Genomic DNA, 24,362 nt, shown 5'->3' with positions numbered 1-24,362 from the left:
GGGAGCTTACTGTCCATAGCTGTCTTGGAGAAGATGCTGCAACACACCACTGGGCTGCTCTGTTTAAGTCATAAGTGATATCCTGCCCCTCAGGAGAATGTCAGCCCTCAGGGTGTTCTCCCGGAAGGGAGACTTTCCCAGCTTCAGGCTGAGCTGTTTGAGATTCTGAGAGACTCAGGACATCCCAGGAGCATCTGGATTACCCTCAGCCCCTGTCCACACAATGGTGATCACATATTTGATTACACAGAGCCCATTGTATATAGCTGTAATATTCACACCTAGTTATTGCCTCTATCAAAAACTTTAGTCTGGGCACTTGGGGGACATCTGACATCTAGGGCATGGGGACATTATGAAGGAAAACCCACCCATGGTTTCTGGTATCTGCTCAATGGGGACGGGAAAAGGAAAGGTGATCCAGTGTGGTACAGAGCTGCACTGGATATGGAGCCTCTGGGAGGTGATGGGACACTTTGGGATACGGTTTATACAATCAGATATGAACCTATATTTTTGGAGGTGAATATGGGCTTGAGATCCACACGTTGGAGCCATCCCTCAGTAGGTGTTTGTAAAGCAATGATCATAAATAAAGAGACCCTCAATGAAACCAGACTGCTACCTTCCATGGCATATTACTGTTTCATCAGCTTATACCTCAGCAATCTTAAGTTTCTGATGAAAATTTTTTTAAAAGCACTGGATTATCTATGATCCAAAACCTTACCATTCCTGCAAGTTCTTTGTTCGTTCTGGGGTACCTCTTACCTCTTTGCTTATTTCTTTGGCTAATTAGTGGGTTCATACATACAAAGGGAAACATACAGTGTCCAATGAGCCATTGGAGTGAAGAACCCTTAGCAGTGCCTTCACTGATATCAAGTCATGACTAGGTACATGATAATTCCTCATAGTCCTTCTGGTGGGTCCATGAGTCTCAGTTCCCGGCCTTTGTGTTTCTGGGAAAGGGCTTCACCATACAAGTCAAGGCCCCTAGTTCTGGAAGGGGTCATCACACTGCAAGTATACCCATTTATTGTTTTCACCAACTCATAGCAGTCATGAGTAGGTAGTCATCTTTCTTGTATTAAAAAAGTTTTTCCCATTAAAACCACCAAAATTCCTTTAGGAAAATGCTAAAATCACAGAGACATGTGACATTGTTTTAGTATTTCTGAGCCACATTAAAAAGTCATACATTCTGGTGGTAGGTGATGGCATTGAGAGAACGATATTATTTATATAAGACTTGATGAGTCTTATTAGGAAAGACTGGTATAGCATGTTTTATCACCACATATCAGAGGATATAAAAATACACCTCTCATATACCACTTTTAACTCATAGTTGACTCTCCCTGTTCTCAATTGTATATTTCATTATTCCACCAACTGCAGAGCCAGGCTTTCATAATTTCCATAACATTCCAATGCTTTAACCCTTCCTACCTAGTTGGAACTCATGGAAGCTGGGATCCTATTGAAACATCCCTAGGTTGGACTCTGCTATTTGCCCATTTCCACTGATGTCAGGTGAAGTTTGTCAGTCAGTCCTTACTAACACTTCAGTTATCTGACAACTCAGGGGCCCTTCTGAACCCTTCACCTGAGAAAACCTACAAATTATTCATAGCGTGCAAGAAGGCACGTTCCTCTCCCAAATCCAGCCTTGAATCCACCAACCTAAAATTTTGTAAAAGAGCAGTGAACTTTGCATTTTCTGTGAAGGTTCCTTGGGGTAGTGGAAAAAAGAACTGACACCATCCAGTTTGTGTTCAATAAACAGATGTTGACCATTATCATTGTTACTAATCTCACCCTATTGCAGATTATTAATAAAAGTTTTGGGTGGCCTGGGAGTTAAAACATCTATTGAGTGCAACTCAGTTTAACCCAAGTTTATGCAAAGGCCCTACCCAGGGGTAGAAATGCAGTCAAAGGCCAGAAAGTTATCAAGATGGAGAACACTCTTCAAAGAATCCTAGTCTTGGTGACTAGTAGTTTATCAGAATTGTTTGGGCAACACACTGAGTGAGGGTGGGGAGAGAGATGCATGGAAAATCCTATGGATAGAGGGAGGATCTCACTTTCTCTGTGCCCTGAACTTCAAAAATCTCCACCTGATCTAGCCCAGAGTGGGAGACATTGATGAACATATTGAAATCATTAAATGTCAAATACAGCTTCTGAATTTTGTATAGGAAAAGTGTTGGCATTTGTGAACAGTGCTTAATATGAAGGGAAAATCAAATTCTATCTCTGTGCCTAATGTTGTCATCTTGATCAGAATCTGTGTTGAGCTGACCTAAGTTTGAGAACACGGTAATTATCAAAATATACTTGTAAAGGGGCCAAGGGGATTATGGTTCCACATCCCAGGCCCCTGGAAAGTGCCTGGGGCTATTTGCCCTCTGGGAAGCATCCTCCATGGAAAGAACCTGGAAAACAACTTCTAGTAGTGGCTGTCATGATGATGACAAGGTTATGTGTGACTGAAAGTGAAAGCCGCTCAATCGTGTCCAACTCTTTGCGACCCCATGGACTATACAAGCCCTTGGAATTCTCTAGGCCAGAATATTGGAGTGGGTAGCCTTTCCCTTCTCCAGGGGATCTTTCCAACCCAGGAATCAAACTGGGATCTCCTGCATTGCAGGCAGATTCTTTACCAACTGAGCTATCAGGGAAGCCCTATGTGTGACTGACCCATGTTTAATTCTCTGCCTGGGTACAAGTTCCTAAAAAGCCTACCTCCCCTTCATCAGTGACTCTCAGACTTGGAAATGTCTCACTTCCCAGGGTTGGTCACCTCTCTCTCTGCTCACATTCTCAGATTTAGTCTTTCAAACGATCCCATCTTTCTGGGAAGAAACACCCTCAAAAATGACACTGTCTCCTGTTGGCCACACCCTTTAGTTCTAAACTCCACTCAGACAAAAATCTTTGAATTTCTCTCCTACTCAATGGGGGTAAATATACCCATATTTTACACTGTCTTCAATCATTCACAGGGTCGCTGTAGGAATGCCCAGCTCCAGGCTGTCCCATCCCACAGATAGTTTATGGTGAACGGTGCCATCGGATTCGAGGTCTCTGAAGAAGATTTAACTCCTGGACCAAAGAGAGTCTCAGTCACTCAGAGCTTTGTGTAGATTTTATTTAAAGTGAAAGTGACAAAAAAAGCTTCTACCATAGACACCAGAAGGGGGCAGAAAAGTACCTGCCTCACTAGTTTTAGTAGGGCCTTAAATACTTTTCAACTAGCTGCTGAGAATAGACAAAAAGAATACCTCAAGGTTATAAGAGTTCTAACAGACCCTTTCCCAAGGCATACATCCTGAGATAAGCTCCAAAAGATTAACCCAAGAGAACTTTCCGGGGAAAGGTCTCTGGGCAAGATATACTGTTGCTGTGTAATCAGGGGTTCAAGTCTTGAGAAACAGATTCCCAGGAAAGATTTGTTACAATTATAAATCATTAACATAGAGCCTAAGAAAAGCATTTCCATGAGAAAGACGCTGTGTGATCATAAATTCTGGACCTAAAGAAAGGCCAGTTCTCAGATAAGATACATTGTTGCACAAGGCTTCAGGAAAGCAAGAGCAAAAAATGTTCACCTCCTCCTTGAAGAGCCTTGGGCTCCCTGCCTAAGCTTTAACACTTTCATGACCCTCACTTCTCACTGTGAGTTTGACCTGATCTCCATTCGAGAAGCCATGACTTAAGCCTGGAGGACCAGCCACATCCCCAAGAGCACTGCCCTTGCTCCCTGAATAGGCTCCTGATCTGCTGTTATTCCAACATTACACAGGAGCAACAACTTGATACATGGAGAAATTTATTTTGTTTTCTTTGGGATAGCACCACTGCCCTTGCAAAGGGGTCTTATTTCTAGGACATTTTGGTAGTTTCGATATGGCCAAAGATCCCCCAGGAATGATGCTTTCAGGTTTTTCTTTTTCTGTCCAATGTCAGGACCAAATTAATCTTTCCTTGATCACACCCTACTACAACTGTCTGTATTAATAAATTCAATGTTTGTAGGGGTAAATCTAGGAATGTGTTTGACTTCCCCTTCAACATAATTATTTACTAAGATGAAAATCTGATTCAATCAACCTGGAGACAGACAAATATCAGGATTAACCTGCTGGATATTCTGGAATCTAACCAGGTATCACTTTCCAATTGGAAATTACTCATTGAAAAGGGGAAGAAATGATTAGAAAGTCCTATAAAAGCCTCAGGCACCAAAGCACAGATGTAGAGTCATTGCCTGGGTTCTACAGGGGGTTTTAAGTTGGAGCGCTCTGCCAATCACAGCAGAGCTGGTGAGTTTCTGATCTCAGCTAAAAACATCCTCATCTTACTCATGGCCAGTGGATCTTGAATGGTGGTAAATAGTTCAGGATAGCAGAAAAAGTCATCCTTTTTCTTTTTCTCCAGATGAACTGTTTTAAAGCTTTGACTTTGCATCTAAGTGTAGTTTTGCCTTATTTCCAAGTCTTTTGTGCATGCTTGGTTTATATCATTTTTAACTGGCTTAGGCAGGAAGACATTCTTTTTAATTAAAAAAAAAAAAAAGAACACCTGACTGGAACTTTATTTCTTGACATTTGAAGTATTTCGTTTCTGCACTTCTATCATAGCTCATATACTTTGTGATTTCACTAGCTAGACTTTCTAAATAAAAGCTTAAAATAACATTCCATATGCTATTTTTAAAGAATGGAGTCTTTGTACTGAATATGAACTATTCTTTCCACTAAACCCCTTTCCAAAGTAGTAATTCTAATATTTGTAAAGAAAGAACACATAGAAATGTATATCTCAAAGTTCTCCAGCTCAGACTCCCACATTTTAATAATACTCTTTGATACATGGCTTTTACAATTTCTCATGTAAAAATTTTAATTTTCATGCCAATTTGTGATCCTGATCCCTTCTGGGAGGAAACACTCAAAGATGACTTTTTAGTCACTCACCATAATTTCTAAACACAACCCAAACAAATGTCTTTAAATCTTCCTCTCCCCAAAGAGGAAAAAAAAACTACATTTTACATTATTTGGGTTATTCACTTTGTCCCTCCAGAAATGCCCAGCTCCAACTACCCCTAAGGATGGTGACTGCAACCATGAAATTCCTTATTCCTTGAAAAGAAAGCGATGCAAAACTAGACAGCATATCAAAAAGCAGAGATACCACTTTGCTGACCAAGGTCCATCTAGTGTCTAGTCAGAGTTGTGGTTTTTCCAGTAGTCATGTACAGATATAAGAGTTGGACCATGAAAAAGACTGAGTGCTGAAGAACTTATGCTTTCAAACTGTGGTGCTGGGGAAGACTCTTGAGAGTTCTTTGAACAGCAAGGAGATGAAATCAGCTAATCCTAAAGGAAATCAACCCTGAATATTCATTGGAAAGCTGAAGTTCTAATACTTGAGCCACCTGATGCAAAGAACTGACTCCTTGAAAAAGACCCTGAAGCTGGGAAAGACTGAAGGCAAAAGAACTGAGCAGCGGAGGATGAGATGGTTAGGTAGTATCTCTGACTCAATGGACATGAATTTGAGCAAACCTTGGGAGAGAGTGAAGGGCAGAGGAACCTGGCATGCAGCAGTCGATGGAGGTGCAAAGAGTCAGACAGGACTTAGCAATTGAATAACAACAGCAAAAGTACCCAGCTGCCCCCCCCCCCATTTCTCAATGTGATTTTCACCTGGTCTCCTTCAGAGAAGTCTTGACTTAAGATTGGTAAACCAATCACATCTCCCAAAAGCACTTCCTTTTGCTTCCTGAATAGGCTCCTGATCTCCCATGTGTCATATACAACACCTAAGTGACCCTTGATAGATAAATGTGTGTATTTTGTTTCCTTTCAGAACAACACTACTGTCTTCATGAAGCAGTTTTAATTCCGGGACATTTGGGTAATTTTTTCCTGGCCATAGATCCCCAAACAATGATGCTTTAAAGTGTTGTTTTTCCTATTCACTGTCACAAATCAATAACTCCTTCCCTGTCTCCTACCCACAGTTACTGTCAGTATTGGTAAAACCCAGTCAGTACTTGTGGAGTGAATCAAAGAACCAGCCTTTGACTCCAATGAGATATATAAACCTATTTTATATTAATGAAAGTGAAAGCGAAAGTGACTCAGTTGTGTCCGACTCTTTGCGACCCCATGGAGTCCATGGAATTCTCCAGGCCAGAATGTTGGAGTGGGTAGCTGTTCTCTTCTCTAGGGGATCTTCCCAACCCAGGGATCAAACCCAGATCTCCCACATTGCAGGCAGATTCTTTACCAGCTGAGCCACAAGGGAAGCCCAAGAATATTGGAGTGGGTAGCCTATCCCTTCGGATCTTCCCAACCCAGGAATCAAACCAGATTCTTCACCAAATGAGCTATCAGGGAAGCCCTTGACTCCAATACCCCTCTCTCATTCTTTATCTTTCCTGAATGAAATCTGATCCAACCCATTCCTCTGAAGATTGAAAAAGATCCAATCTGGATTAACCCAACGACAGTGTAGAGTCTAATCAGGCATCACTTTCTGATTAGCAGTTAGCAGTTGGAAAGAAGGAAGATGTGATTTAAAAGGTCAATAAAAGAATCAATTACCAAATGAGATGCAGAATCTCTACCACCTTTGTACTGCATCAGGTCTGAGGTCTGAGCAGCCTGCCAACCACATCAGTGTTGGTAAGTTATAGACGTAATTAAGGACACCCTCATTGCACCCATGGTCAACTTGTTTTGAATGGTGGCATGCACTTCAGGATGGAAGGAGAGTTTTTAAAAATTATTTCTTGAGACTTCCTGGGAAACCAGCGGTTTAGACTCCGCATTTCCACTGCAAGGGGTATGGTTTCAATCCCTGGTCCAGAAACTAAGAACCTGCATGCCACATGACCCCCAAGAAATAGATAAATAAATTAAAATGAATAAAAAGTATTTCTTTTCTGATGTGCTGATTTAAGGTTTTTATTTTGCTTCTTCTGTGGTTTTGACTTAATCCCAAATACTTTAATTGGTACCTTGGTTTATACCATTTGTAAATATTTTGTTTAAGAGCAGATGCTATTTTTAGTGGAAATCATCTGTTTGGAATTTTATTTCTTGAAATTTAAAATATTCAATTTGTGCACAAGCAGCATATATTTTAGGGGTATCTCTTTACCCTTTTCCAGCACAGTGAATTATGGGAACTGAGGATGACAGCTGTGTTGGCCACATGATGCTCTTATTCCCATAGTTTTAAGGCTCTAAGTGAAGGATTAAAAATTTCCCCCCCCAAAAGATGAAGCTTAGCCTTCAGTTTCTCCTGGTGGAATATGATTAAACAAAGCAGTGGATGGGATGGATGGAATAGTGGCTGGGCTTCTTCCTCCTTGCTTCTTATAAGGTGCTTGCTCTAGTGCCCATACTGGTAGAGCTATGGCTTTGTTCCCACTGAGCCCAGAGTATAATTGGGAGTAACAGGTTCTTGCACCACTGCCAGGGCAGTGACCTTGGCCCTAAGAAGTTTCCATTGAAGAGTGCAGAGACAGACTGAGATGTGCTCCTAACTGGCCTGAGAAGGATGCCTTGTTCCCTCGAAGTTTCCACTGGATTCCTTTTGGAGCAGAGTCAGGATGAGTCTCTGGACACCATCTAGACTCCTGGACCTGATGGCAATCAGCCAGGTGAGGGATGTGGCCTTGGCCATCAGTGTTCTGGAGTATTTGCCTATTGAGCTCTTCCCCCCACTGTTCATGGGGGTCTTCTATGGAAGACACAGCCAGACTTTGAAGGTCATGGTGCACACCTGGCCCTTTGCCCTCCTGCCTCTGCGGGGCCTGATGCAGAAACCTCATATGGGGACTTTACAAGCTGTGCTGGATGGGCTGGATGTCCTGCTTGCCCAGGAAGATTGCCCCAGGTGAGTCTAATCCAGGTAGCCTAGTAGGTTATTCGACATTCTGAGGAGAGACCTGGGATCTGGGATCAGAGAGCAGATGTCCAGAAGACGAACCAGAGGCTTCTGATGATGTTAATGAGGAAGTTCAGAAACCTTGGCCACTGCTGAGCTGCCTTTGGGAAAAGCCCTCCAGCAGTGTAAGAGTGCCTAAGATGCAAGAGAACCTAAAAGTACAGTATGCATCCTTCTAGTGATTTTTAATTGTGCTAGAAGTAGAAAACCAGAAAGGATGGAGGGGAAAAGGAGACAGAGGAATCTGAGGCAGAGAGGGAAGGAGAAGGCAAGGTTTCAGGTGATGTCAGGAACATGAGGTAAAAGCTCAGGTGGGAAGCCAGATTGTTGCCTAAATCCTAAGATTGTGGTTTCACTCTGTGTGGATCTCAAAACATCACTGCCCATCTGCTGTTGCCCCACAGGAGGTGCAAACTGGGTGCTGGATTTAAGGAACACTGGCCAAGACTTCTGGAGAATGTGGTCTGGACCCAGTGTCCATGTAACCTTGAAATCATCAATGGCACCAGAGACTGAGGACAGGTCAAGGACAGAGCAGCCCTCGGCTACCTTGGAGGTGTTCACAGGACTTTACCTCATTGAAAGTACCATGGATGCCCACTGTTGATTGAGACAAAGTGTTAGGCTCTACTCTGAGCTTGTTCTAGTCCATTCCAATAATTTCTTTCATCCTCATAAAGAAATGGAGTATATTCTACTCTGCAGGACAGATGAGGAAAGGGAGCTTTCGAGATACTATGTAATTGAGACTCTGGCTAAAACAAGACTGGGCACTCTGGATCTAATCATTATCAGATGGTCAGTCAGATCAATCTTGGCCTTGGCAAGATCACCTGTCTTCCAACTTGAGGTCACCTTCTGCCCCAGTTTCTAAGACAGAATTCCTCTTTTTCTCCCCCAGGTGCCCGATGACCCCCTTGGACAACCTCATTATAACTCATCGCCTTCTTACAGCTTCAGGCTTGACCCATCCTTCCCAGTATCCAAAGAGCCTAAATCTGAGTGGTGTCACCCTGACCTACTCTAGTCCTGAGCTCCTCTCAGCTCTGCTGGAGAAAGTTGCAGTCACCCTCCATGACTGTACTTAGAGCAATGTGGGATCCAGGACTCCCACCTCGAGGCCATCCTGCCTGCCCTGAGCCACTGCCTCCAGCTCACATCCTTCACCATGCGTGGAAACCTACTCTCCATGCCATCATGGAGAAGATGCTGCGACACACCTCTGGTCTGCCCATTTGAAGTCAAGAGCTGTACCCTGTCCCTCAAGAAAGTTTCAGCTCTCAGGGAATCCTCCACCTGGGGAGACTTGCCCAGTGTTGGGCTGAATTGCTTGAGATCCTGAAAGACTTAGGTTGCCCCAGGATCATCTGTATTAGTTCTATCTCTGGCGCACACTGTGGGAATGACATTGTATCATCCTGAGCCTATCATATCCTGCAGCAGTGTGCCTGCTGAGCTGGGTGCATCTGTCAAAAGCTTTCTTGGAAACTGAAAGCTAGGACACAGTTGCATTGTGAGTGGACAGAAACCCATGATTTTAGATATCTGTTCAATGTGAATATGAGAAGAAAAAGTGATTCAGTGAGGATGCAGGATTGCAGAGGGAATAGCTGAGTCTGAGAGGTAAAGGACATCGTGGGGTGATGTGTTCTTTAGAGCCAGAAATATGAACCTAAATTTCTTTAGGTGGATTTGAGCTTGAGACACATATGTAGGCATTATCCATGGTTGGATGTTTGTAAAGAAAGGATCAAAAGTAAAGAGATCCTCAGTGTAAACTTACTGCTGTGTTCTGTGATGTATTCTTCAGTTTTCTGTGTATACTTCAGGAATCTCGAGACACTGATAAAAGAATAAGACACTGAGTTGCTAGGTTCTGAAACCTTACCATTCATTCAAGTTCTTTATTCTGTCTGGGGCATCTCTTACCGCCATACTTATTTCTATGGCTCTGCAATAGGTTAATACACACAAAGGGGAACATACTCAGTGGTCAGCGAGCAGCCTGAGTGAGAGCTCTTGGCAGGGCCCTCACTGCTCTCTGAGACAATGACCCTAGACATGAGCGATCCTCATGGCTCTCCTGCTGGGTCCGTAAGTCTCAGCTAGTGCTGGGAGGGTTGAAGAGGGTATGGGAGAGACTGGAGTCATCTCTAGAGATAGACATTCTGAGCCTGAGGTCCCCTAGGCCACCTGCTTGTGGATCAGACCAGGGGATATAAAGAAGTTTTGTAAGCAGGACTGTATACTTCAGTTTTGTTTTTAAAGCTGCTGTTATGTAAGTGCTAGTTGACTAAATAATTGTGCTGTGATTTACCTAATTATTAAAAATATAAATGTCATTTTAAAATTACTAAAAAAATGTACTTTTAAGGAATGAATGTGGATTTAAAAAATAAAAAAAAAGCTTCACTTAGTTTTATGTCTCAAAACAAACAGGATTTTAAAAATCAATGAATGAAGTTTTTTCTTCCTTAAAAATAACCAAATTTTACAGCTGGAAGGATTAAATTATTTTTTAAAGTAGACTTATTTGTTAGAGCTGCTTGACATTTGCAGTAAAACTAAGCAGAAAATACACAGAATTTCCATCTAGCTCCTGACCCCACACATGCACAACCACTCTACCAGCATTGTGGTCAGCGTAATACATTTGTTATAATTCTTGAAACTACACTGAGACAGACATCATTATCACCCACATGCCATACATAGTTCACACTAAGATTCACTGTTGGAGTTGTAGAGTCTATGAGTTTTGAGAAACACATACTTGTATATCCTACAGAGTAGTTTTACTGCTCTAAGAATCCTCTTTACTCTCCTTTACTTTACTCTTTATCTTTCTATCCCCACAACCTGGGCAACCACTAATCTTTTTGCTTTCCCCAGAGTTATTCCAAACTGTTATATAATTGGAATCATACAGTATGTAACCTTTTTGATTGGCATTTCATTTAGTAATACACATGTAAGTTTCCTCTATGACTTTTCATATTTTGACAATATTCCACTGTCTGAATGCACCACAGTTTATTTATTCATTCATTTACTGAAGGATATCTTGGGTACTTATTTGGTTTGCTGCTATAAGCTTTTATGTGCAAATTTGATGGAGATGTTAAGTTTTAAATTCATTTGAGAAGATACCAAGGAGTAAGATTGCTGAATCATATAAAAAGGGATGAACATGTACACACTGCTTTATTTAAGATGGATAACCAACAAGGACTTACTGTAGAGCACATGGAACTCTGCTCAGTATTATGCGGCAGCCTGTATGGGAGGCAGATGACAGCTTATGGTGAATGATGTCAGATTCCTGCTCTCTGAAGATTTAGCATCTGGACCAGGGACCAGGCTTGATCACTCACAGCTTTTGTGTGACGGAGGTTTTACTACAGAGAAACGGGACAGAGAAAGTTTCTGACATAGACATCAGAAGTGTGCAGAGAGAGCCTCCCTCACTAGTGTTAGCAAGGGAGTTATATACTTTTTAAATTAGTTATTACAATAAATCAAAAGAATGTCTCAAGGTTGTAAAACCTTTACCAGACCCACTCCCACAACTTACATTTTAGGATGACAGGATTAGACCTTAACAATAGAAAGGTCCTACCAGACCCACTCCCATAATATACATTTTAAGATATCAGGATTAGTCAGAAGGTTTTCAGGAAGGAGGAACTGTCCTCAAGCAGGATACATTGTTGTTATATAATCCCTAGTACAGAGTTTAAACTGATTTGTTTGTTGTGTAATCATCAGTTCTGGGCTTAAAGAAAAAAAAATTTTTTTATATGACTAAGACTAAGGAATGTAGAGAGAAAAAAAAAAACCATTTGTCCTTTCCTCCTCCTTGAGAACCCCAGACCGCTTTCTCCTCCTCGGGGACCCCTGACTTCTTAACAACCTGCCTAGAAACTGACTCTCTCAAAGGTTTACGGGAGAATGGATCATGTATATATATGGCTGAGTCCCTTCCCTGTTCACTTGAAACTATCACAACATTTGTTAATTGGCTATACTCCAACACAAAATAAAAGGTTCAAAAATAAGAGAATAAATTACAATTTTTTCTTTTATGTCAATTTTTCCTGTTAGAGATGGTCCCACAAAAGGCAGGAACTTTGTGCCTATCATTCTGTGATTTCCACAACTGAACAAAGAGCCTGGTGTGAAACTAAACGCATCTAACTTGGATGTATAAAAATAATTAACATCAATTTATGAAAGAGTTGTGTCCCACTCTTTGTGACCCCATGGACTGTAGCCCGTGAGGCTCCTCTGTTAGGGGAAGCACACTGATTGAAACCGCCCACCCTGGCCAGGCACCATAGTAACCATTCACATGAGTTGTTTTATGACAGGAGATCCTGTTAAGGAATAGGGAACTAATAAGCCACCACCAACCGGAAGAGTTCGGGCAAGGTCGAAAGGAGACACCGCGTGTCTGTCCACTTCCCAGAATCCCTCTTGCTAGCATCCATCTTGGCTGAGTGATGCGTGCGCCACCAGGAAAGACTCTGAATTAGAATGATTGGCCGGAAACTAATCCCATCACCATAAAACCCGAGACTGTGAGCCACGCGGCAGAGCTGTTCTCCTGGGTTCCCTTACCCTACTGCTCTCCACCCGGGTGTCCTTCCCAATAAAATCTCTTGAGTTGTCAGCACGTGTCTCCTCGGACAATTCTTTTCCAAGTGTTAGACAAGAGCCCACTCTTGGGGCCCTGTAGGGGGGGCCTCCCCCTTCCTACAACACCTCTGTCCATGGAATTCTCCAGGCCAGAATACTGGAGCGGTAGCCATTCCCTTCTCCCGGGAATCTCCCCAACCCAGGGACTGAACTCCCACATTACAGGTGATTCTTTAATGCCTGAGCCACCTACACCCAAATGTTATTTCGTACTGCAATGCTAATTTGAGGAAATTCAACATTAGCTGTCTATCAATAACATAAAGTGAATAGGGAAGAAATAGCACTGTGCTCAATACATTTGTACAGTAAATTGTACATCAAAGTGTAACTAAGCAGGAACCTATGGGTCCTTCCCTGGGCAGATACCCCCAAGTTCTCCTTTTGCCTCTTATTTATAGAAAACATTTAGCCTCCTAGGCCTTACCTGAGTCCCAATGAGTGAATTTAATCCGAAAATAAGAGGGGGAAGAGGCGGCCTGCAGAAGTTGTTCCTCCGCTCCGGCTGGTCTCCCATAGAGTTGGCAAGGAGGCGACGGGCGCTGAGAGGCTGGCTCGGGTGGCAGCAGAGGCCGCTGTGGATGCAGCGGGTCTGCTCCGCGCCAGGGCAGGGCCGCCGCCACCTCCGCTTCGTCGCCCGGGAGCTGGTGTCCGGGGGCCCGGATGGGCGGCGCAGGGCGAGCAGCGCTTCGGCTCCTGTCGTTGGGGCCTCGGCCTGGGCCTCCCCTTCATGTAGGGCGTAAGGGAGGACCAGCCCGGCTCTCAGAGCGGGGCTGCCTCGGCCTTGCTTCAGCGCGTCGAAAGCCTCCGGAAGAAGCGGCCGCTTTTTCCTTGGTTTGGCTTGGATAGTGGTGGGACCCAGCTTGATGAGTGTTTCTTTATTTAGAACCCCAAGACATCATTGCTGAAGAAGAAGTGGAAAGTCCTAAAAGCATTCGGAAGTGCCTGACCTCCAGTGTGGCTTATGGGTCCACAGGGATTCTGGACGTGCAGCTGGAGCTGAAGAACCTGACTCCGAATGGACGCAAAGGCAATCTGCACTTCATATGCTTTCCCTCTCATAACATGCCTGCTTTTATTCAAACGGGCAGAGACAAAAATGTCTTGCGTCTCCACACTGTCTTTTGTGCCACTGGAGGTGGAGAGTACGACTTTGAGCAGGATTTTCTCACAGTATGCATTTTTTAGCTTGTATACAATTTACAATAGTTTGTTAAAAATAATACTAATAGCAAGTGGTGGAATTATTTCCATTTCTAATGGAATTTGAATTTTCTTGAGTCAGATTAAGATTAAACTCTGATAGGAGTTGCCCTCTAGAGATTGTTGTGTAGTTTATTTTTTGCCTAATGCAGATGAGTTAATGAGAATCAGAACCACTTTTTTGCGATGCAAAAAGGCTTAGCATTTTGTTGTTATTGTAGTATGAAAAAAATAGTAAAACTGTAATAAGCAGAATAAGGAACTACCAGGGAGGAGCAATATCCTTGTTTTGAACAATTAAATTGAAAAACAATTTTTAAAAATTAATGTTGGTTCATGTTATGAAATTGTTTCCAATCTTATCTACCACATAATTTTCTTATCCTCCTTGTTTCTTGGAAGTTTTACTATTTAGAAATATGAGGAAATCTGGTCCAAAGCAGTATTTTAGGCCTAAGGGCTAGTCAGAGATGGTTGACAGTCAACTCTTCTTTCCCCAAATGCCTTTTGATGTTGCCTACCTGGGTTCGACCCCTGGATTGGGAAGATCCCTGGAGAAGGAAATGGCAACCCACTCCATTACTCTTGCCTGGAGAATTCCATGGACAGAGAAGCCTGGAGGGCTACAGTTCATGAGTAGCAAAGAGTCAGGCACGACTGAGTGACTAACACACACTAGTTTAACAGGAGTCTGAACACTAGGAGGAGTGCCAGAGGGCACTTGATTTTGTTTTCATTCAGCAAGGCTTTAAGGCTAAGTCCTTTGAGGGTGGACGAGGGGGCAGATGAGAGAATTGACAAGAGAATTTGCCAAGACTCTGATCTTCAGGATGCAATGTGAATTTAAAATATCTTCAGGGACCATGGTTTTAATGCTACTAATGAGACTGTTATTGCAGAGATTCTGCCATTGCCTATGTCATTTTTTATGCTTCTCCCACTTGAGTGCCATTGTATGGTTGGTGGCTTTGTCTTTTTTCTTTGTCCTCTATCTTCTTTCTCTCATAACTGACTACACCTATAATATAGACTTGACATGAGTCTTAAAAGGAAGTTTTTCTTGAATTTTTCTTGATTTTTGGTTTTCAATAGTTTCTTTTCTACTAGTGAGTAAATGGGAAGATAGCAGAAGGAGAGGAGGTCCCTGTCTTTTGCGATCATAGTAGACTCTGGATGATAACTGATAGGTAAAGGAGAAAACCTAACTATTTCTGGGAGCCTGTAGAGATGCTTTTGGAACATATTTGAAACACATTCAGGCTGTTACCAGAGGTTATAGTGTAATCCAAGGAGAAGTGCAGAGTAGATTTTAAATCTCAGGAACTGCCTCCTAGGCTGTTGGGGTTTTCTCATCTGTACGTACCAGCACTGTCCTTGAAAACTGTATGAAAATGAAATGCCTAATAAATCCTGTTTGTTCATTGGGAGTGACTATTATTTAATAAACCACAGTGAAATAATTTTAATAAAAAAGAAAAAATAAGAGAAAGTGGGGAAACAGTCAAGCAAGACAAATAATAATAGGCTAGCCATTAATCAAATTAAAAGACCTCTAAAACCTTTTGATGTGGAGTCAAAGTGGCAGAAAAAGGGGATGTGGAGCACACCTCTCCCCACAAGTACATCAAGAATACATCTGCAAATGGAACAAATCTCACAGAGCACCTGCTAAACACTAGTAGAATACCTTGGGCATCTAAAAGGACTAGAATGATACCCTGGCGAGCAGGTAGGATGAAAGAAAGATAAAAGAAAAGAGAAAACAGAACGGGACCTGCATCCATGGAATGGAGGAGTGGAAGGAGAGGAGAGAGTCCCACACCTGGAAAAGCCCCCTGGCTGGTTGGGAGACCAGCTAGGACAGGAGGGGAGCTTCAGGGGCTCAGAGGATAGTGCAGAAGCATGTCTGTGGCAGGCAGGGCAGAGGAAGATGTACACTGACAGTCCATGCCGCAGTGCTTCATGCCCCAGCCTGAGGGGTATGTCTGCTGTAGGTGTGCCCCGCCCACCCGGATAAGTACATGTGGACAACTGCTCCATCAGCCTCTGGAGCAGACACTGGTGGGAGGATGACACAAAGAGGTGGGGCTGAAGCCACAGCTGAGCCCCAGGAGTCGTGCAACTAAGGAAGAAGAGCTGAAATCTCTCCTTGTGACTGTTAACCATGGATTTACCCCCCAGCTGTCAGCTTTGTAAACTTAGTGCCTGTGGAACATCTGAATGAATGAGCACTCCTGTAGCTGAGACAGATCTAGCTTTAGCAGCTGTAGACTTTGGGCACATACCCATGGGGTTTGGTCCAGGACAGAATCAGAGCTGCCACCTTAGCTCCCACAGTAGGTTCAGGTGCACGATTCCTGCAGTCCTGGGACCTGACTTCAGCGGCTGGGCTTGGTGAAAACAGCACCTGAGATACACCAGGACCAATTGCCAGCATTCCCCTAATTAAGGTGGGGCTGAGAGCTGTTCCAATAGCAGTGTAATTTCTGAGGCAGCCCAATGGATGAAAAGTGACACAGCAGAGTACACTCATAGGTAAACAGCTCCAGGGGAGGAAGACTTAGTGGCTTCCCTCTCAGTGGGAGTGCCCCGGTCACACCTAACACACAGCAGATCACAAACACAGCTCAGAAAAAGATCTGAGGGTCTCTACTCAAACAACTAAAGAGCAAACTCTGCCCCTGACAGGGCAGTGACAACCCCAGAGCAAAGGGGCAGTTCTGCTTAATATCCAGTGCAGGCTCAGGTCACCACAATCTCACTCACACTTCCTTTCAATAGGATAATGGCCTTCATGCACAGAGGCAAGAGGAGACAGATATACATATTAAAAACAGCTTTGCACCAAAAAATATTAAACCCACACAGGCTACACATTGACATTTCCACATAAAAAAAAATAGCCCTCCAAGACAATATGAGGGACAGGAATCAAGAGGAAGAACTGACAGAGCATTTGACTTTGAGGGTCAGTAGCACCTGAGTGCTTCCTAAGGCCCACTTGACTTCTCATTCCAGCATGTCTGCCTCTAGGTGAGTGATCACACTATCATAGTTATCTGGGTCATGAAGATCTTTTTTGTATAGTTCTTCTGTGTATTCTTGCCACCTCTTCCTAATATCTTAATTCTGGGACATTTTTATTATTTTGACCAGATAGTTCCCCAAACCAATGCTTCTAATTTCCCATCCAATATCTGGAAACAATAATTTCTTCCTTGTCTCACACCCTTGGCTATAACACACCCTAATAGTAAAACTCAGTCAAAGTTCCAGGAGTGAATCAATGGTTGAGTCCATGACTCTCCTCCCCCCATTTAAACCCTCCTGAATGATATTGGATTCAATCAATTCATCTGGTTATAGGCAAAAATCCAATCAGGATTAACCTGATGGACAGTCTGGAATCTAATCAGGCACCACTTTCTGGTTGGCTGTTTGTAGTTGGCAAGGGGGAAGATGTTATTAGAAAGGCCTTTAAAAGTCTCAGGCACCAAAGAGAAGATGCAGAAACTTTGCCTTCTGGAGTTACTGTCTGGGATCTCATCCAGTCTTAGGACTGAGCCCACCCTGACAACCACATCAGAGTTGGTAAGTTACCGACCTCAGTTAAGGACCCTCTTACCTTATCTATGGTCAGCTGGTCTTGAATTGTGTCATATAGAACAGGATGGCAGGGAGAGATTTTTTTAGTTAGTCTTTATCAATGTTTTTTTTTTTTAATTTTTTTTGGCTGTGCTATGTCTTCATTAGCTTCATTTGCTCGGGTTTTCTCTAGTTGCACCTAGCAAGGATCATTCTCGATAGCAGTGCATAGGCTTTTCACTGCGTTGGCTTCTCTTATTTCAGAACATAGGCTGTAGGTGCATGGGCTTCAGTTGCTGCAGCACGTGGGCTCAGTAGTTGTGGCGCACTGACTCAGTTGCTCTGCAGAATGTGAAATCTTCCTGGACCAGGGATCGAACCCATGTCCCCTGTTTTGGCAGATGGATCTGCATCCACTATACCATGCTAGTGGTAAAGAACCTGCCTGCCGATGCAGGAGACATAATGAAATGAGGGTGCAATCCCTGGGTTGGGAAGACCCTTTGGAAAGGGAATGGCAAAGCAGTCTAGTATTCTTGCCTGGGGAATCCCATGGACAGAGGATCCTGGTGGGCTACTAATAGCCCATGCGGTTGCAAAGAGTTAGACACGACTGAAACACCTTAGCACACATGCATGTGCCATTTGGGAGGCCTGTAGTTAGTTCTTTGCCGATGAACAAATTTAACATTTTGGTTTTACCTCTCACTGTAGTTTTGCCTCTTTCTCAACATTTTGATTTGTCCTTCGGTTTATATCATTTCAATTATCTTAAACAAGCAGATTTTCCTTTTAATAAAAACAGTTGTTTGGAGTTTTATTTCTTGACATTTAAAATATGTAGTTTGTGCAAATGGCATTCATTTTAGGGGTCTGTCCTTCATCTTTTCCAGCTCAGGTAACTGTGGGAATCGAAGATAGAGATTGAGTTGTGTCACATGATGCTCCTCTTCAGTAGTTTTAGGGGCCTAAGAAAGTGTCAAAGTTTTCACCAAAATAATTAGGGTCAGCCTTCAGGCTTGGGGTACCCACTTTCCAGTTCATCATCATAAAGCAAAGCAGTGAATGGAAATGGATGGCAAGTGGTTGGGCTTCTTCCTCCTTAGTACTTAGATTCTTGCTCTGGCCCTATAGAGGCAGCGTTATGGATTTGCACCCATGAAGACTAGAGTAAAATTCTGGTAAACTGGGAGTCTTCTGGGCTTCCTTACTGGCTCATATGGTAAAGAATCTGCCTGTCATGCTGGAGACCAGGGTTTGATCTCTGGGTTTTCCAGCCCCATGAGAGCATTGGATATGGCTATGAGTTGGTCCCTCTGAAGAGTGGGGATACCAATGAAGGGGTGCTCATGCTTGCCTGAGAAATATACCTTCTTCCCTGCAAGTTTCCACAGGATTCTTTTGGAGCAGAGTCAGAATGAGTACCTGGAATCCATCCAGACTCCTGGACCAAGCAGTGATGAGCCTGCTAAGGGATGAGGCCTTGGCCATTTCTGCTCTGGAGTATCTGCCCATCGAGCTCTTCCCCCCACTCTTCATGGAAGCCTTCTATGGGAGTTGCAGAGAGACACTGAAGGCCATGGTGCAAGCCTGGCCCTTTGTCCGCCTGCCTCTGGGGGGACTGATGGAGATGCCTCACCTGGGAACCTTACAAGCAGTGCTGGATGGACTTGATGTCCTGCTTTCCCAGGAGGATCAACCCAGGTGAGTCTGATTCAAGTAGACTGGTAGAGTCAGGGGAGTCTTTGAAGAGACAGCTGGGGTCAGAGTGTGAATGGCCAAGAGATAGACCAGAGGCTTCTGATGATGCCAATGAGGAAGTACAGAGACTTGGCCATTGCTGAACACACTCTGGGAAATGTTTTCAGGAAATGTAGGAGTGCCTAAGATGTGAGGGAACCTGAAACTACACTCTCTGACTCCTTCTAGTGATGCTTAAGGAAGGTATAGAAGTGGATAAAAGGAAAGATGGAAGGGGAAAATGAGATGGAGGAAACTGAGACAGAGAGGGAAGAAGAGGGAAATGTCAAGAATGTGAAGTAAAAGCTCAGGTGGGATGTCTGAGTATTGCCTAAATTCTGAGGCTGTGGTTTCATTTTAGTGGATCTTAAAACCATCTCTACCAATCTACTATTTCCCCCACAGGAGGTGCAAACTGCAGGTGCTGGATTTAAGAAATACTGGCCAGGACTTCTGGAGAATGTGGTCTGGATCCAGTGTCCAGGTGTCCTCAAGCTCATTAGAAGAACCAGTGGCTAAGAATAGGCCAAGAACACAGCAGACTTTGGCTCCCTTGGAGGTGTTCATAGAACTTCACATCAATGGAAGGACCATGAATGCATTCCTTACCTACCTCATGAGATGGGTGGAGGAGAGGAAAGCTTCCATACACCTGTGCTGTAAGAAACTAAAGATAGAGTCAATGCCCAGAGACATTATGAATATTATGAAGATACTGAGTATGGTGCAGCTGGACTGTGTCGAGGAGGTGCGAGTAAATTGCACCTGGCGTCTGTCCAGCCTGGCGATGTTTGCTCCTCTCCTGGGCCAGATGAGCAATGTGCAGAGACTCCTTCTCTCTCACCTGGACGTGCCTGCACTTGAAGATCAGGAGGAGCAGCATGTTGTCCAAATTACTTCTCAGTTCCTCAGGCTGCACCACCTCCAGGATCTCTTTCTGATATCTACCTTCTTCTTGGAAGGATGCTTGGACCAGATGCTCATGTGAGTATACACCATTGGCCAGGTAACAGTGAACACAACTCACCACCCTCCACCCCTCCAGGCACAGAACTCAGTTTCACTGGTATCTGAGTTGGGGAAGCCTGAGCTCTTAGAGCCCAGGGGCCAGGGCAGGGAAAACAGAGGATAGGGTATCAAAGGAGAATTCCTCTAGAATTTTCATGCTGTTGTTCAGTCGTTCAGTCATGTACAACTCTTTGTGACCCCATAGACTGCAGCACACCATGCTTCCCTGTCCTTCACTATCTGCTGGAGTTTGCTCAAACTCATGTCCATTATGTTGATGATGTCATCCAACCATTTCATACTCTGTCACCCCCTTCTCCTCAAAATTTTCTAGCCCTCCAAATTAGAGGTGGGCTATAAGATATAGGCTTGCAGTATTTCTTTATCTACATCAGAAGAAAGGTCGGGGTAGGGGGACATGCAGAGGTTGAGGCACAGTAGGTGGCAAAGTTTAGAAGCAAGGAGCAAAAGCTGCTACTTGATATGTTGTGCCCAGCCCCCGGAGAAAGAGTTCAGGCACCCAAGGAGGGGAATGGCAGACCCTTGCCACAGAAGCCTCAGGTTCGCTGACTAGGAGAAGGTGATAAAGGGTCAAGAACCCAGGCCATATATAGACTATTTAAAAAAAAAAAAGAACTTTTTTTATTGGTCAAAAAAAACCCCTCTAGAATGTCAAGCATACTATCTCCTTTGCTGCTCTATTCTGAACTGTGGTATCACATAACCACTAAAATCAACGTAGGGGTTCAAGCTGGATAGAGGCTCTGGAAAGGGACTCCTTGTAGGTAGCTATAGACTAATGGTTAGGATCTAGTGGTTGGGTATATGATTTCTTCCTTAAGAAGGGATATCTTAATTTAGATGACTTGAAAATAGGTAAGAGAAGGGGAAATTGAAGAGGGAAAAGTCCATCTCTGAGCATTTCTAAACCAAAGCCCTGTGCTTAACACTTTTGTGACCACAATAAGCCTGCCTCAAACTCCCTGTCTGTAAAAGGCTTTTTAACTCCAGATAAGATAATTGATATATGGGAAATGCATGATTCTGGAGGTGATAGTAGTAGAACAGGAGCCAAAGAGATCATAAAAGCTGGTAGATGCTTTGAAGATAATGCAGGGATGTAAGTGACCCCCTGCAAACTGCCATCTTCATGGGATGTTGTGGGACCTTGACCAGACTGGTCCTCTATGCGTGTCATTCAGAAGCTTCACCTGGCTTCTGGGTATGGATGCCTGGGGCCCAAGCATGAGTGGAAGGAGGTCTGAGTAGGAAGCATTTTAAGTATGTCTCTTACTGTTAATATTCAGCGATGCCCATTGTTGATTGAGACAAGATGTCAGGCTCTGCTGTTAGCTTGTTCTAGTCCATTCTATGATCTTCATTCATCCTCATAAGGAAGTGGAATGTGTTTTACTCTGCTACATAGATGAGGAAAGAGAGTTTTCCAGGTTCTGTGAAATTGATCCAGGCATACTATGAAGGTTAAAGGACTCAGTCTTAAATGAGGCTGGAAATTCTGGGTAATGATCATTATCAGATGGACAGACCAATCTTGGTCTTCAGAAAATCTCTTGTCTCTCACCTTGAGGTCACCTTCCACCCCAGTTTTTAAGACATTGTAATTCTGCTTCTCCCCAGGTGCTTGACAAACCCCTTGGACACCCTTGGAATAACACACTGCCTCCTTACGAATTCAGACTTGACCCATCTTTCCCAGTGTCCAAACATCAGTCAGCTAAAGGGCCTGAATCTGAGTGGTGTCATCCTGACCTACTCTAGTCCTGAGCTCCTTCCAGGTCTGCTGGAGAAAGTTGCAGCCACCCTCCAGGAACTATACTTAGATCGGTGTGGGATCATGGATTCACAACTTGAGGCCATCCTGCCTGCCCTGAGCCACTGCTTCCAGCTTAATTTTTTCAGCGTACGTGGAAACTTCCTCTCCATGGCCATCATGGATAAGATGCTTCGACACACCTCGGCGCTGCCCAGTTTATGTCAAGAACTGTACCCTATCCCTCAGGAGAGTTTCAGCTCTCTTGGAATCCTCCAACTGGGGAGACTTGCTCAGTGTAGAGCTGAACTGCTTGAGATTCTGAAGGACTTGGGACGTCCCAGGACCATCTGGATTAGTTCCAGCCCCTGTCCTCACTGTGGAGAGGACACATTCAATCATTCTGAGCCCATCACATATGGCAGTAACACCTCTGCCTAGTTGAGTGCATCAATCAAAAGCTTTCTTCTGAGCATTTGGAAACTGAAATCTATGATACTGGTACTTTGTGAAGGAAAAAGAGACCCATGGTTTCAGACATTTGCTCAGTGTGAATGTGAAAAGAAAAAGTGATCCTGCAGGGGTGCAGGACTGCAGAGGGAATAGCTGATGCTGAGCAGTAATGGAGCTTTGTGTACATGTGTCCTACAGAGTAAGAATTATAAACCTAAATTTTTGAAGGTGGATTCAAGCTTGTGACCCACAAGTTGGAGCTATCCCTGGGTAGATGGTTGTAAAGAAATAATCAGAAATAAAGAGATGCTCAGTGTAAGCCAACTGCTGCCCTCCGTGTATCATTTTTTCCCCTCACTTTACATTGCAGGAATCTCCAGATGCAGATTAAAAAAAATTCAGAGTTTCTGAAACTACCATTTTCACCCATTCTTTATTCTGTCTGAGGCTTATCTCCAGAATTTGCTCAGATTTGTGTCCATTGAGTCAGTGATGCTGTCTAGCCATCTCATCCTCTTCCACCACCTTCTCTTTTTCCCTTCAGTCTTTCCCAGCATCAGAGTCTTTTTCCAATAAGTCAGCTCTTCACATCAGGTGGCCAAAGTATTGGAGCTTCAGCTTCAGCATCAGTCCTTCCAGTGAATATTCAGGGTTGATTTCTTTTAGGATTGACTTGTTTGATCTCCTTGAAATTCAAGGGACTCTCAAGAGTCTTCTTCAGCACCACAGTTTGAAAGCATCAGTTCTTTGGTACTTAACCTTCTTTATGGTCCAACTCTCACATCAATACATGACTACTGGAAAAACCATAGCTTTGACTATACAAACCCTTGTTGGCAAAGTGATGTCTCTGCTTTTTAATACACTGTCCTAGTTTGTCATACCTTTCCTTCCAAGGAGCAAGTGTCTTTTAATTTCATGGCTGTAGTCACTGTCCACAGTGATTTTGGAGCCCAAGAAAATAAAATCTGTCAGTGCTTTCACTTTTTCCCCATCTATTTGCATGAAGTGATGGAACCAGATGCTATGATCTTAGTTTTTTGAATGTTGAGACTTAAGGGACATCTCTTACCTCCTTACATATTCCTTTGTCTGTTCAATGGCTAATACATACAAGGGTGAACATACTCAGTGTCCAATGAGCCATTAGAATGAAGATATCTTGGCAGGGCCCTGATCGCTGACTCACACCATGACCTTAGACATGAGTAGTCCCCATTTTCTCCTGGTGGATCTGTAAGTTTCACTTCTTGACACTTCTGTGTGTTGGAAAATGGTTTTTCTGCACAAGGCATTGCTCACAGTTCTATAAGTGGTCGTCTGCCCTGCAGATAAGCTGAGCCTCTGCATCTCACCACCCAGTTACCCCAGTGGGTAACAGCCCTTGAATTATTCTAGTTGGGCCTGTGAAGTTATACAAATTTCTCTGAACAAAAGACTAAAACTGTATGGGCATGTAACATCGTTTTTTTTTATTATTATTTCTCATTAAAAATTACATCCTTTGGGGGCTAGGTTATATTAATGAAAGAATGACTTTCATAACACCTTATGTATCTCCCCATTAAGGAAGATGAGAATAGCATGTTTTGGCACCAGATATCAGGACTTATACAAAACATCTTTCAGTTATGTGGCTTCCTTGCCTGTGGTAAGACACTCTAGTTGTTAGGGTTCTCCTGAGTAAGCACTATTGTACAACTGATTGTAGAACAATGTGTCAGTGAAGGGTGCTACTCCTACTCAGCTGAAAATCTCCACATAATTTATAGTCTACCCTCCATGTCCTCATTTCCACATCCTTGTATTTCACCAACTAGATCCTGTAGAATGACATTTACTCTTGAAAAACGTTTGTGTGTAAGTCAACTGAGCATTTCAAACCAGTGTTTTCCAGGGTCACCTGTTACACAGATACATCTAGGAAGAT

General features: G+C 43.4%; 3 protein-coding genes across 4 annotated transcripts in view; 2 read left to right on the top strand and 1 right to left on the bottom strand.

The window, feature by feature from the left end:
- Nucleotides 1-13,734, bottom strand: part of LOC145505162 (uncharacterized) — a 32,776-nt gene extending 19,042 nt beyond the window's left edge. The window contains exons 1-4 of the mRNA XM_081486957.1: nt 13,623-13,734; nt 13,100-13,548; nt 11,211-11,372; nt 9,758-9,816 (exon numbers count right to left, since the gene is read on the bottom strand). Of these exons, the coding sequence (XP_081343083.1) occupies nt 11,370-11,372; nt 13,100-13,548; nt 13,623-13,734 (564 nt within the window). The 3' untranslated portion in view covers nt 9,758-9,816; nt 11,211-11,369. The remainder of the gene's footprint in view (nt 1-9,757; nt 9,817-11,210; nt 11,373-13,099; nt 13,549-13,622) is intronic.
- LOC145507362 (melanoma antigen preferentially expressed in tumors-like) lies at nt 7,119-11,812 on the top strand. 2 transcript variants are annotated; one of them, XM_081493820.1, is made up of 2 exons: nt 7,119-7,923; nt 8,379-11,812. In XM_081493820.1, exons 1-2 carry the CDS (start codon nt 7,637-7,639, stop codon nt 8,488-8,490), a joined length of 399 nt encoding a protein of 132 aa, XP_081349946.1. In that variant the 5' UTR covers nt 7,119-7,636; the 3' UTR covers nt 8,491-11,812. The 2 variants fall into 2 exon arrangements, with proteins under 2 accessions (XP_081349946.1, XP_081349945.1); XM_081493819.1 differs by having other exon boundaries at nt 8,876-9,756.
- A 3,647-nt stretch (nt 13,735-17,381) lies between the features above and the next one.
- LOC145506105 (PRAME family member 27-like) lies at nt 17,382-22,756 on the top strand. The gene is made up of 4 exons (XM_081489906.1): nt 17,382-17,466; nt 18,846-19,164; nt 19,606-20,184; nt 21,847-22,756. Exons 2-4 carry the CDS (start codon nt 18,878-18,880, stop codon nt 22,418-22,420), a joined length of 1,440 nt encoding a protein of 479 aa, XP_081346032.1. The 5' UTR covers nt 17,382-17,466; nt 18,846-18,877; the 3' UTR covers nt 22,421-22,756.
- Nucleotides 22,757-24,362: the final 1,606 nt, after the last annotated feature.

Source organism: Giraffa tippelskirchi, chromosome 5 (assembly GCF_054371585.1).
Source record: "Giraffa tippelskirchi isolate mGirTip1 chromosome 5, T2T-mGirTip1v1.2.pri, whole genome shotgun sequence".
Taxonomy (NCBI): Eukaryota; Metazoa; Chordata; class Mammalia; order Artiodactyla; family Giraffidae; genus Giraffa; species Giraffa tippelskirchi.
This window is presented reverse-complemented; position numbering and strand designations above follow the sequence as displayed.

Excerpts from the sequence above, each read along its gene's own strand:
- LOC145506105 (XM_081489906.1), top strand. The coding sequence starts at position 18,878 with ATGAGTACCTGGAATCCATCCAGACTCCTGGACCAAGCAGTGATGAGC. Across the intron at positions 19,165-19,605 it reads TCCCAGGAGGATCAACCCAG|GAGGTGCAAACTGCAGGTGC; the intron begins GTGAGTCTGATT and ends TTTCCCCCACAG. Across the intron at positions 20,185-21,846 it reads TGCTTGGACCAGATGCTCAT|GTGCTTGACAAACCCCTTGG; the intron begins GTGAGTATACAC and ends GCTTCTCCCCAG.
- LOC145507362 (XM_081493819.1), top strand. The coding sequence starts at position 7,637 with ATGAGTCTCTGGACACCATCTAGACTCCTGGACCTGATGGCAATCAGC. Across the intron at positions 7,924-8,875 it reads GCCCAGGAAGATTGCCCCAG|GTGCCCGATGACCCCCTTGG; the intron begins GTGAGTCTAATC and ends TTTCTCCCCCAG.